The 12,316-nt window shown below is 44.8% G+C and overlaps 1 protein-coding gene across 1 annotated transcript; it reads right to left on the minus strand.

The window, feature by feature from the left end:
* Positions 1 to 9,396: 9,396 nt before the first annotated feature.
* Positions 9,397 to 10,332, minus strand: LOC141147393 (taste receptor type 2 member 40-like). Its single transcript, XM_073634627.1, has one exon. The coding sequence runs from the start codon at positions 10,330 to 10,332 to the stop codon at positions 9,397 to 9,399; it is 936 nt and encodes a 311-aa protein (XP_073490728.1).
* Positions 10,333 to 12,316: the final 1,984 nt, after the last annotated feature.

A 12,316-nucleotide genomic window follows, 5' to 3' on the forward strand; every position in this document is an offset into this window, starting at 1 on the left:
CAGACTCTAACAGGTTTTCTTCTAAGATTGTCCTGTATTTGTCTCTTATCCATCTTCCCATCAACTCTGACCAGCTTCCCTGTCCCTGCTGAAGAAAAGCATCCCCACCACATGATGCTGCCACCACCATGTTTCACGGTGGGGATGGTGTGTTCAGGGTGATGTGCAGTGTTAGTTTTCCACCACACATAGCATTTTGCTTTTAGGCCAAAAAGTTTTGGTCTCATCTGAGCTGAGCACCTTCTTCCACGTTTGCTGTGTCCCCCACATGGCTTCTCTAAAACTGCAAACAGGACTTCTTATGACTTTCTTTCACCAATGTCTTTCTTCTTGCCACTCTTCCATAAAGGCCAGATTTGTGGAGACTAATAGTTGTCCTATGGACAGATTCTCCACCGGAGCTGTGGATCTCTGCAGCTCCTCCAGAGTTATAATGGACCTCTTGGCTGCTTCTCTGATGAATGCTCTCCTTGCCCGGCCGGTCAGTTTAGGTGGACGGCCATGTCTTGGTAGGTTTGCAGTTGTGCCATACTCTTTCCATTTTCCAATGATGGATTGAACAGAGCTCTGTGAGATGTTCAAAGCTTGGGATATTTTTTTATAACCTAACCCTGCTTTATACTTCTCCACAACTTTATCCCTGACCTGTCTGGTGTGTTCCTTGGCCTTCATGATGCTGTTTGTTAATTAAGGTTCTCTAACAAACCTCTGAGGGCTTCACAGAACAGCTGTATTTATACTGAGATGAAATGACACACAGGTGGACTCTATTTACTAATTAGGTGACTTCTGAAGGCAATAGGGATATCAGAGTAAAGGGGGCTGAATACAAAATGCCCCCCACACACTTTTCTCTTATTTATTTGTATCATTTATCATTTTCCTTCCACTTCACAATTATGTGCCACTTTGTGTTGGTCTATCACATAAATTCCCAATAAATTTACATTTATGTTTTTGGTTGTAACGTGGAAAATTTCAAGGGGTATGAATACTTTTTCAAGGCACTGTATTTATAAATGGTGTTCATATACCCCCTTAATCTCCTCTTCTCAAGAGAGAATAAATTCAGTTCCTCTAATCTTTCCTCATAGCTGATCTCCTCCATGCCTCTTATCAGTTTGGTTGCTCTTCTCTGCACTTTCTCCAGTTCCCTGATATCCTTTTTGAGAACTGGAGCCCAAAACTGAACTTCATATTCCAGATGAGGTCTTACTAATGATTTGTACAGATGATATCTCTCTCTCTGGAGTCCATACCTCTCTTATACAAGAAAGGACTTTGCTTGCTTTGAAAACCACAGCTTGACTTTGCATGCTATTATTAAGCTTATGATCTACCAGAACATCAAGATCCTTCTCCACCATTGACTAACCCAGTTGTACTCCCCCTAGTATGTATGATGTATATTCTTAGCCCCCATGTGCAAAACTTCACATTTATTAACATTAAACTTCATCTGCCACTTAGTTACCCAATTAGACAGAGCATTGAGGTCGGCTTGTAAGTTGGAGACATCCTGTAAGGACGTTATCCCAATGCATAGCTTGGTGTCATCTGCAAATACTGAAATCCCAGACCCGCTATCATTTATATATAGATTAAAAAGCAAGGGTCCCAACACTGAACCTTTGGGTACACTACTAATACACTGAACCTTGGGGTACACCACTAATACACTGAACCTTGGGGTACACCACTAATACACAGAACCTTGGGGTACACCACTAATACACTGAACCTTGGGGTACACCACTAATACACTGAACCTTGGGGTACACCACTAATACACTGAACCTTGGGGTACACCACTAACACACAGAACCTTGGGGTACACCACTGATAACCTTAGACCATTCAGAGTGAGAGCCATTAACCATGACTCTCTGAATTCTGTCTTTTAGCCAGTTTTCTATCCATTTACGAACTGATCTTTCCAAGCCTGTAGACTTTACCTTACACATTAGCCGTGTGTGGTGAACAGTCTCCAAGTATACCACGTCCACAGCCACCCCTCTGTCCAAGTATACCACATCCACAGCCACCCCTCTGTCCAAGTATACCACGTCCACAGCCACCGCTCTGTCCAAGTATACCACATCCACAGCTACCCGCTCTGTCCAAGTATATCACATTCACAGCCACCTCTCTGTCCAAGTATACCACGTCCACAGCCACCCCTCCGTCCAAGTACACCACGTCCACAGCCACCCCTCTGTCCAAGTATACCACATCCACAGCCACCCCTCTGTCCAAGTATACCACATACACAGCCACTCCTCTGTCCAAGTATACCACATCCACAGCCACCCCTCTGTCCAAGTATACCACATCCACAGCCACCCTTCTGTCCAAGTATACCACATACACAGCCACCCCTCTGTCCAAGTATACCACGTCCACAGCCACCCCTCTGTCCAAGTATACCACGTCCACAGCCACCCCTCTGTCCAAGTATACCACGTCCACAGCCACCCCTCTGTCCAAGTATACCACGTCCACAGCCACCCCTCTGTCCAAGCATACCACGTCCACAGCCACCCCTCTGTCCAAGTATACCACGTCCACAGCCACTCCTCTGTCCAAGTATACCACGTCCACAGCCACCCCTCTGTCCAAGTATACCACGTCCACAGCCACCGCTCTGTCCAAGTCTACCACATCCACAGCCACCCGCTCTGTCCAAGTATATCACATTCACAGCCACCTCTCTGTCCAAGTATACCACGTCCACAGCCACCCCTCCGTCCAAGTACACCACGTCCACAGCCACCCCTCTGTCCAAGTATACCACATCCACAGCCACCCCTCTGTCCAAGTATACCACATACACAGCCACTCCTCTGTCCAAGTATACCACATCCACAGCCACCCCTCTGTCCAAGTATACCACATCCACAGCCACCCTTCTGTCCAAGTATACCACATACACAGCCACCCCTCTGTCCAAGTATACCACGTCCACAGCCACCCCTCTGTCCAAGTATACCACGTCCACAGCCACCCCTCTGTCCAAGTATACCACGTCCACAGCCACCCCTCTGTCCAAGTATACCACGTCCACAGCCACCCCTCTGTCCAAGTATACCACGTCCACAGCCACTCCTCTGTCCAAGTATACCACGTCCACAGCCACCCCTCTGTCCAAGTATACCACGTCCACAGCCACCCCTCTGTCCAAGTATACCACATCCACAGCCACCCCTCTGTCCAAGTATACCTCATCCACAGCCACCCCTCTGTCCAAGGATTTACTTACCTCCTCATAAAAAGAAATCAGATTCGCTTGACAACTTCTGTCTTTCATGAATACATGCTGTCTGTTGCTTAAAATATTTTTTCCATCAAGAACTCGTCTTTGTGGTCTTTTATTAACCACTTCAGCCCCGGACCATTTGGCTGTCAAAAGACCAGAGCACTTTTTGCAATTCGGCACTGCATCACTTTAACTGAAAATTGCACGGCCGTGCGACGTGGCTCCCAAACAACATTGACGTCCTTTTTTCCCCACAAATAGAGCTTTCTTTTGGTGGTATTTGATCACCTCTGCGGTTTTTATTTTTTGTGCTATAAACAAAATAATAGCGACAATTTTGAAAAAAAAGCATTATTTTTTACTTTTTGCTAATAATAAATATCCCCAAAAATATATAAAAAAACATTTTTTTCCTCAGTTTTGACTGATACGTATTCTTCTAAATATTTTTGGTAGAAAAAAAATGGCAATAAGCGTTTATTGATTGGTTTGCGCAAAAAGTTATAGCGTCTACAAAATAGGTGATAGATTTATGGCATTTTTATTAATATATTTTTTTTTTACTAGTAATGGCAGCGATCAGCGATTTTTATCATGACTGCGACATTATGGCGGACACATCGGACACTTTTGGAGCTATTTTGGGACCATTCACATTTATACAGCGATCAGTGCGATTAAAAATGCATTGATTACTGTGTAAATGTGACTGGCAGTGAAGGGGTTAAACACTAGGTGGCACTGTAGGGGTTAAGTGTGTCCTAGGGAGTGATTCTAACTGTGGGGGGGAGGGGCTTTGTGTGACACGACACTGATCACTGCTCCCGATTACAGGGAGCGGTGATCAGTGTCCTGTCACTAGGCAGAATGGGGAGATGCTTGTTTACATCAGCATTTCCCCGTCCTTCCTCTCTGTGAGACAATCGTGGGTATCCCTGTAAACATTGAGACCGTGGGACCTGCGATCACACTCACGGAGTTTGCAGCGGGCACGAGCGCGCGCCCGCAAACCGCTTCTTAAAGGGCAACGTACAGGTACGTTAATATGCCTGTACGTGCCCTTCTGCTGGCGTATATCGACGTGAGCCGTAAAACTCTCGGTTAAACTCTCCAGTATCTTCCCGGCTATAGAAGTTAAACTAACAGGTCTATAGTTACTTGGTAAAGACTTTGATCCTTTTTTGAAAATAGGGACCACATTGGCCCTTTGCCAATCCAGTGGTACTATTCCCGTCATTAACGAGCTTCTAAAAATTAGATACATTGGTTTGAAATGACAAAGCTCAATTCTTTTAGGATCGGTGGGTGGATGTCATCTGGTCCAGGTGCTTTATCCACCTTTATGATGTCTAAATATTTCTGTAGAGTATCAACTTTGAGCCATTGTGTATCATTTGGGGCTGTGCCAATATCACCCCCATTATGGACATGAGCTCCCCCATGCACCTTTGTACACACAGAGCTTAAGAAAGTATTTAATTCATTTGCCTTCTCTTTGTCCCCAGTCACCTCTCCTGAATATTTTGTAAAGGGTCTACATGCTCACACCTGACCTTTTTACTATAAATATATTTGAAGAATGTTTGGGGGTTTGTCCTACTATCTTTTGAAATTTGCCGTTCGTTTTAGAATTTTTGCGTCCTTGGTTTCCCCTTTTACACTTTCTGTTATATTTTTGTATAACATTTTAATGATGATAGTGTTCCTTCATTTTTATATTTTTTAAAAGCTCTTTTTTTTATTATGTATAGCTGTTTTTAAGTTATTGGTTACTTGTAGAAAAACACTGTCAGGAGTCAGCAGCAGGAATGGGCAGGTCTGCGTAGCTACACTTAGGCAACGGGGACCAGGCTATATATAAGTAAGATTTATTTACAGTGAAACCAAAATCCATCCAAACATCATCACACAGCAAACATAAGGATATAAGTGAACCAAAAACACATTGACAAAATACCTGACTCAACAGAGTAACAGAAAGCCTGACTAGACTAAATAATTATCTACAAATGGGGAACACAGACAAGCAAGGTAAAACTGGAGGTGCAGGGAACATATATGGGGAAGCCGAAACTAGGATCAGGAACAGTGGGGAGTAGGAACAAAGCATCGGGGTTCAGGGTATGGATACAAGGCAAAGAGCAGATCGGAGGAGGATGATGCACCCACGCTGGGCTTCTGACTGCCAAATTTCCTCTTTGGTGTCATTTTGATAGCCAGCATGGTGTTCTATGAGCCCTCCTCCCTTTTCCTATGTTACACCTTGTAGGTGTCCTCTTTGGCTCCAGCGATCAGGTCCGAGGATTCTCGTGGACCCCAGCCCACGCACAGACGTTACGCCCAGATTTGGGCGTGACGTGTTTCAGCATTTAGGGGAACTATATCCTTTACATGAATCTCCATTAGTACGTTACCTACTCATAATTGGATCCTCTAGATTTGCATATGGCCTGGGACACCACAGTTGGGCTGATTATTTGCTTTGAATCTCTTTGTAACACGTGCATTGGATGATATCTCTCACTTGTCAAACCTTGACGAAGGACTTTCCGAAACGCGTCGGTTTAGTGAGACCTACCTCATCTCATGCTTTTTGTCAGTCTTTTGTGACATTCTTTGCCCTATTCTTTGTTTGATGCAATTGTTTTTATGTATTTTTCTTGTATTATTCTAACATGTCACTTGGTGTATTTTTTGTATTCTTTGTACTATGTTTTTGTATTTTGTAATAAAATATATTTTTTATATTAGTATGTATCCTTTTTGGTAATGCCTTCAAAATCCCACCCTAGGGGAACAAATTGTTCGTTTTTCCAAGGCAAAGAGCAGGATCAAGAACAGAATAAACAGCTGGCAGTATCTGGCAGCAAAACAAAACACTGGAGCGAGAGGGAAATGTAAAAGGGGAGCTAATTACCCTCCAGGCAGCCAGCATCAGGTAGAAACTGCTGCTGGGGGGCACCAACTGGTGGGAAGCACAGTTCCACCAGCAGGTGATCCAGGTCCTGAGAAATACAGCATCCCTGGTTAGGCAGCTGCTATGCAAACAGAATCCTTGGAAATGACATTTAAAACAAAATTAGCACCACATCAAATATGCAGAGTCCAAAAAAAAACATGTTATTTGTTCGTATATTTCAGTGGTCTCCAAACTGTGGCCCATGGGCCAGATGTGTCCCTTTTTAAAAGAAAGTTGAAAAAGCTCTAGTGGGCGTGTTTTCTTCCGTGCTTGTAAACAAATCAAAGTGCAGGTGCTCCACTCAGTGCTCCCCTATGTTAATGCACTCACCAGAGGGTCCCCTGGTGCTCCACTCAGTGCTCCCCTATGTTAATGCACTCACCAGAGGGTCCCCTGGTGCTCCACTCAGTGCTCCCCTATGTTAATGCACTCACCAGAGGGTCCCCTGGTGCTCCACTCAGTGCTCCCCTATGTTAATGCACTCACCAGAGGGTCCCCTGGTGCTCCACTCAGTGCTCCCCTATGTTAATGCACTCACCAGAGGGTCCCCTGGTGCTCCACTCAGTGCTCCCCTATGTTAATGCACTCACCAGAGGGTCCCCTGGTGCTCCACTCAGTGCTCCCCTATGTTAATGCACTCACCAGAGGGTCCCCTGGTGCTCCACTCAGTGCTCCCCTATGTTAATGCACTCACCAGAGGGTCTCCCCTCAAGGGGGTATTGCACCTTCACAGCCAATCTGCTGTATATTGGGACACAGACCTCCGCTGATGTTATTCTTAAATCCTTATCGGCTCCTTCATCTCGATAATATGCAGTATATGCAAAGAGAAATGATATGAGTAACATCAGCGGAGGTCTGTGTCCCAATATACAACAGGTTGGCTGTGAAGGTGCAATACCCCCCTTGAGGGGAGACCCTCTGGTGAGTGCATTAACACTCTATTGGAAGGAATTGTTTCATATGTATAAACTTTTAGAGGTCACATAGGTTTTGAAATAGAACACAATGTGAGGATTGCACATAAGCACCGGTATTTAAAAAGGACGTATTTAATACAGAGCAGACCTTACTTAGGTAGGTGTCACGGTGGAGGCCACAGCTCTTACCATAGTATACACTTAACCATCTGCGTGAAACATCTTTAAACTTACTTTTAGGCCACATGTGGCCCTTTGCTTCATTTTATCCAGCCCTTCGGTTGCAATTTCATCCATTGATACCAACAATGGGGAATAATCCCCCCTCCCCCCCCACACACTGACATCAGTGAAGGAACAATATTCCTCCCAATGACACCAATGATGGAGTACAATTCCTCCCAATGACAACAACAATGGGGCACAATTCCTCCCAATGGCATGAAAGATGGGCATAGTTTTTTTTCCCACTGAAGTTGAAACCTTTTCTACTCCCAATAGCCACAGTCTGGCCCCCTAAAGTCTGAAGGACAGTTAACTGGCCCCTTGTTTAGAAAGTTTGGAGACCCCTGGTATACAGTAGGTCAAGACATGACAAGCCAATGTTTTTTGAGGTTCTCTTCATTGGGGCTTCATGTACTTGATTACATGCATGAGTGCTGAACACTGTCTGAAACAGCTTTAGGAGCTTTGTAGGAATCATAGCAAATGCCACTCTGATGTAGCACCCTGGAGTTTAGGCAGGTTTGCTCCTCACAAATTTACTTGCCAGGAATAACTATCCTGGTTGATTGAAAGAGATCTATTGATTTCTCCCTAAGTTTGGTCTTGTTGCACTTTTCTCTTCTACCACTAGGTGGCCCGGGTACTTGATGGTACTAGATATGAGAAGGGCAACCCCAGGTCCGGTTATGGGAATATGGGGTATCTCAGCCAATGGGCATGGGTTTTCTTGAATCCCTTGGCCTGCTGGGAGAACCTATGTATTCGGGTGGAGTCAGGTGATCTGTGTTCTGTGCCACCTGAACGGCTGTCTGGATGGACGTGTGTTGTATTTCCCAGACTGCTAGGTCAGAGATTGGGCCTATCCCGGGCAAATATGGCTGCTAGGCTGTCTGAGGGCCTATCCAGAAGCAAGAGAGCAGTGCAGGGTTGGGACTGCGGCTTGCAATCCAATTAGAAGTGACGGTTCTGCCGGCCGGAGAACCTGTCATGGCCCTAGGTAGAGGGGAAGCTGTCACCAATAAGGGATTGTCCACCTTATTACCAGGGACCACAGTGAGTAACTGAACCATGTACTGGAGCAGTGTTCTCACCAACCGGGGACAGTGAAGAATCAGAAAACTTTAGTGGAACTCAAGTCAGGGACCCAACCAACGGAGGTGACGCTTGCAGAACAGCCTTGTGTGTCAAGCTGGGGACCGAGCAGGCCAGCGTGGGTGAAGCTTGAGAGGTATCTAGAGTGCCAAGCTAGGGACCCAGGAAAGAAGTGGGGGGGGCACTTGAGTAAGATACCACCATGAAGATTGGAGGAGCTCAAGGGATTCAGTGGCAGTGAATCAGTGGGTCTAGTGAAAGACCGGGAGCTCAGTGGGCTGAGAGATTGTAGTGAAAGAGAAAGGAACTGTTACACTTTGTGTTAGGAACTGTTAAAGACTGTTGCCATTGGAGACAGCATTCCTACACATGTAGATGTGGCATCTTGCTGGATGCTTTTCCCTGCATGGCTGTCCTCCTATTGAAGTCTCGGAGTCTGCCAATTAATCTTGCAACTACCTAAGGGTGTCCTGGCCCTAACCCTCTCTCCCCCCCAAAAAAGATTGTTAAGAGAAATAAACTTTCTTTTGCATTCAAGAAGTGTCTGGCGCCAATAACTTCAACTTCTCTGCACCCACCATGCCTCACACAACCACCACATACAGAAGGATGTCAGCTATCTCTGGCGGTTCTCGTTAGACCGAAGGAGGCCTGGGACCTTGCTACAATTATTTGATATTTTTTAACCCTATTAAGTCCAGATTTTGAGGGTCCATTGAAACTCTGAAAAGCATTAGCTTTTTATTTATTTTTTTGTTAACTATTTGAGAAAAAAAGTTTTTTTGGACTCTATACAGTTGATGTTGTTCTCCTTCTGTTCAAAATTCAGAAAGGGAAGTCAGCAGTTGCAGTCTATATACATTTATCCAGGAGAAAAAAAACCCAAAACATTTCAATGAAATGAATTAGAGGAACACACATCATAATAAATACGATTTATAATACTAGGTGGGATTTTCAGTCTCAGTGCCCCACCTTGTCCCAATACAGACCTTTCCCACAACCATCTTCCTCAGTTTAGGAACGGCCTGGATGATGATAGCAGCTTCAAATAAAGGAAAGGACGTGATTGAGAGAAGACTGATGATCATCATCTCATATGAAGAGATACTTGTGATAAAAAGGAGCCCAACAATATACGAGATGACGGAGAGAGTAAGAAACAGGATCATTGTTCTTGTTGTGTTGATGTAGACTTGGAGGTTGGGACCTTTATTGTCAGAGAAATTCTGTTTCATTTTCTTCATATGTCTTACAAGGGATGACATTGTGACTCCGATGGAGACCAGAGAAAGAATGAAGGGCAGGCAGCAGCCCAGAAGCATGGCCACCAACCTGCATGCTGTGGGCATAAGGAAGACGACAGAGACGATGGGGGTGTACTGGGAACTGTTTGTAGAAGGATGCTCCTGAAATTCCATGTGAATTTCCCAGAGAGACAGGACACTCGAGACAAATGAGATGATTGCTGATAGTAGAAGAATCTGAGGCAGGAAAGATGAGAGGATTCTTTTAAACCCAACCAAGAGCCTATGAGTGAAGTTGGAGATGCTGAGACAATAGTGAGCACAGAGCCAGCCGGTGAGCCAATAGCTGTAATAAATCGGGCTCAGCATCAGAAAGGTCATCGTTAAATGTACTTCCCTGATAACAAGCAATTGAGGCCAAAGCAAAATAAGTAGATATTCTGCAGTCAGGACCAACTGCAAGAAGATGTTCACCAGCTCCTTGACAGCGTAGATCAAATTGGTTGGACTGACACTGTGCCCGTTCTTCAGGTTTTTGCAGCTGAAAATCAGAATGAAAGTGTTCAAGGGAGTTCCCACCCCAATCTGAAAGACAGTGACTGTGGTCACGAAGATATTCAGGACAGAAGACATTGTGTTGACTTGCTCACCCTAGGCAATGCTTGTGGCTTTTTGTTCTGCAAACACTGAGGTATTAGTTATTGAAGGTTGACAGATGCAAATCATCTATGAGCTTTGGTTTCCTGTTTTCACAATGAGGCGAAGATATCAGATGAATGTTTTGACTTGTTGCACGACAGAGATGTTCAAGCAATAGGCGTTCTTTCAAAACCTTCTTCACAGAAAAGGAAATTGGAAATCCAGTGGTGTCCCCATACCCAGGCAGTTGGGGCACATGCTTTATGGATGGTTGGATTCTCGTTAGCAGAAGGAAACATTACGCTGCCCATACCACTGTGCATAAGTTAAATAGAGGATGTGCACTAGTGAGCAAGTGCAAAAATTAGCGTGCATGTTAGACACTGGTATTGACACCCAGTGGCCAATATAAACTGAAGCATTGCAACAGCAAGTTACTGAGTGGTCTTCAACATGTCTTTGTCCTATTCATTCTGCCTCTCTACGTATGACCTGGCTTGCCTCCTGACCCACCAATAGGACTTTTGCCTATCTGTTGTGGCCACAGTCTGCACTTTGGACTCAGCTACTGTCTCCTGCCTTGTACCCGTTTGCCCGGTTATTTCTACCCTTGGCTTGCTTCTTGGACTCTTCCTTTTGCCTCCTAATTCAGTACAATGCTTCCCAGCTGTTGCTGACCTTGGCTTGCTTCCAGGACTCTGTCTTTGCCTCCTGATTTGACGCCACTCTGCCCAGATGTTTTAAGCCCTGATTTGCTGATTTATTCTTGCTAGGCATCCAATGTGCCTTTAAGGATAAATGGGCTCCCTCCAGGCAGACCTGCCCTTAATTTATCCACTGCTATAGACTGTATGCTCCAACTTGGAGACTTTCAAAAACATAGAGCTAGGACCGCAGTATAGAGAGGAGCCTTGACATGGGCACTATGGCTTCCACAGATACAGTATTTGCAAATGTGTGCAATCAAACCCTCTGTTTTTTATGTGAATTGTTAGACAGGGACCGTTTGGTTTGTTTGCAGGCTAGCTGGTAAGTGTGCTGGGAAATCTTTGTTTCTTTGTGATGCCGGCCATCCACATGTTGGACTTCCTGCAGTTCTGACCACAAAGTCCCAACTTCCTGCAAAATCTAAAAGTTCACCAGATCAGCTAATATTCATACATGTATACATGTATCAGTGTACCCATCTCTACACACCCAGCTACACAGAGAGAAAGACAGAGAGCAGCATGAAATATATTTAAGTGTATGTAGTATGCCCAAACTTGTATTTTCACTTTGGATTGGGAGAACGTTATATCCCCTGTCAGTTTAATGTTTGCTCTCTGTCTCTTTGTCCTGGAGACATGACAGAAAGTGAAAGGAAAGCTCCATAGTGATGAGACATTCTCTAGATATGCCTTTCTCAACCTTTTTAGCACAGGGGAGCCCTTGAAATAACTTTTTGTTCTTAGAGAACCCTTGCTAATTTGTACTATGTCTACAGCTCACAGTACATTAGTGAGATGGTCAGTGGGAAGAATGCTCCTTACATCTGTGGTCAGTGGAGAAAATCCCCATTTTACAGATAGCTAAAAAGGTAATTGTTGGTCAGTGGTTACTTATAGGTGAGGCAGAAATTGCTCCTGGTTCAAGGAACCCCTAGCAGTCATATGATCACAGAGTGAAGCTCATTGTCTGAAGTTCATGTGTGGCGGTATAACTTCACGGGGCACCTAGAATGAAATAGATACAGTTCATTTCCTCTCCTGCTGCTATAGACTGTACACATAAACACACACACACAGGCATGTACACACACACACACACACACACACACATGCATGGACACACACACACAAGCACACAGGCATGTACACACACACACACACTGCATGTTAGGTCACCTCCTGCCCAGCTTCTGATCAATTTCTATTCTCTTGTCTGGTAGTACAAGGTTAGAATACAGTCAACTCTTTTATTTGCTCGAGAACCCCAG

Source organism: Aquarana catesbeiana, linkage group LG06 (assembly GCF_042186555.1).
Source record: "Aquarana catesbeiana isolate 2022-GZ linkage group LG06, ASM4218655v1, whole genome shotgun sequence".
Lineage (NCBI taxonomy): Eukaryota > Metazoa > Chordata > Amphibia > Anura > Ranidae > Aquarana > Aquarana catesbeiana.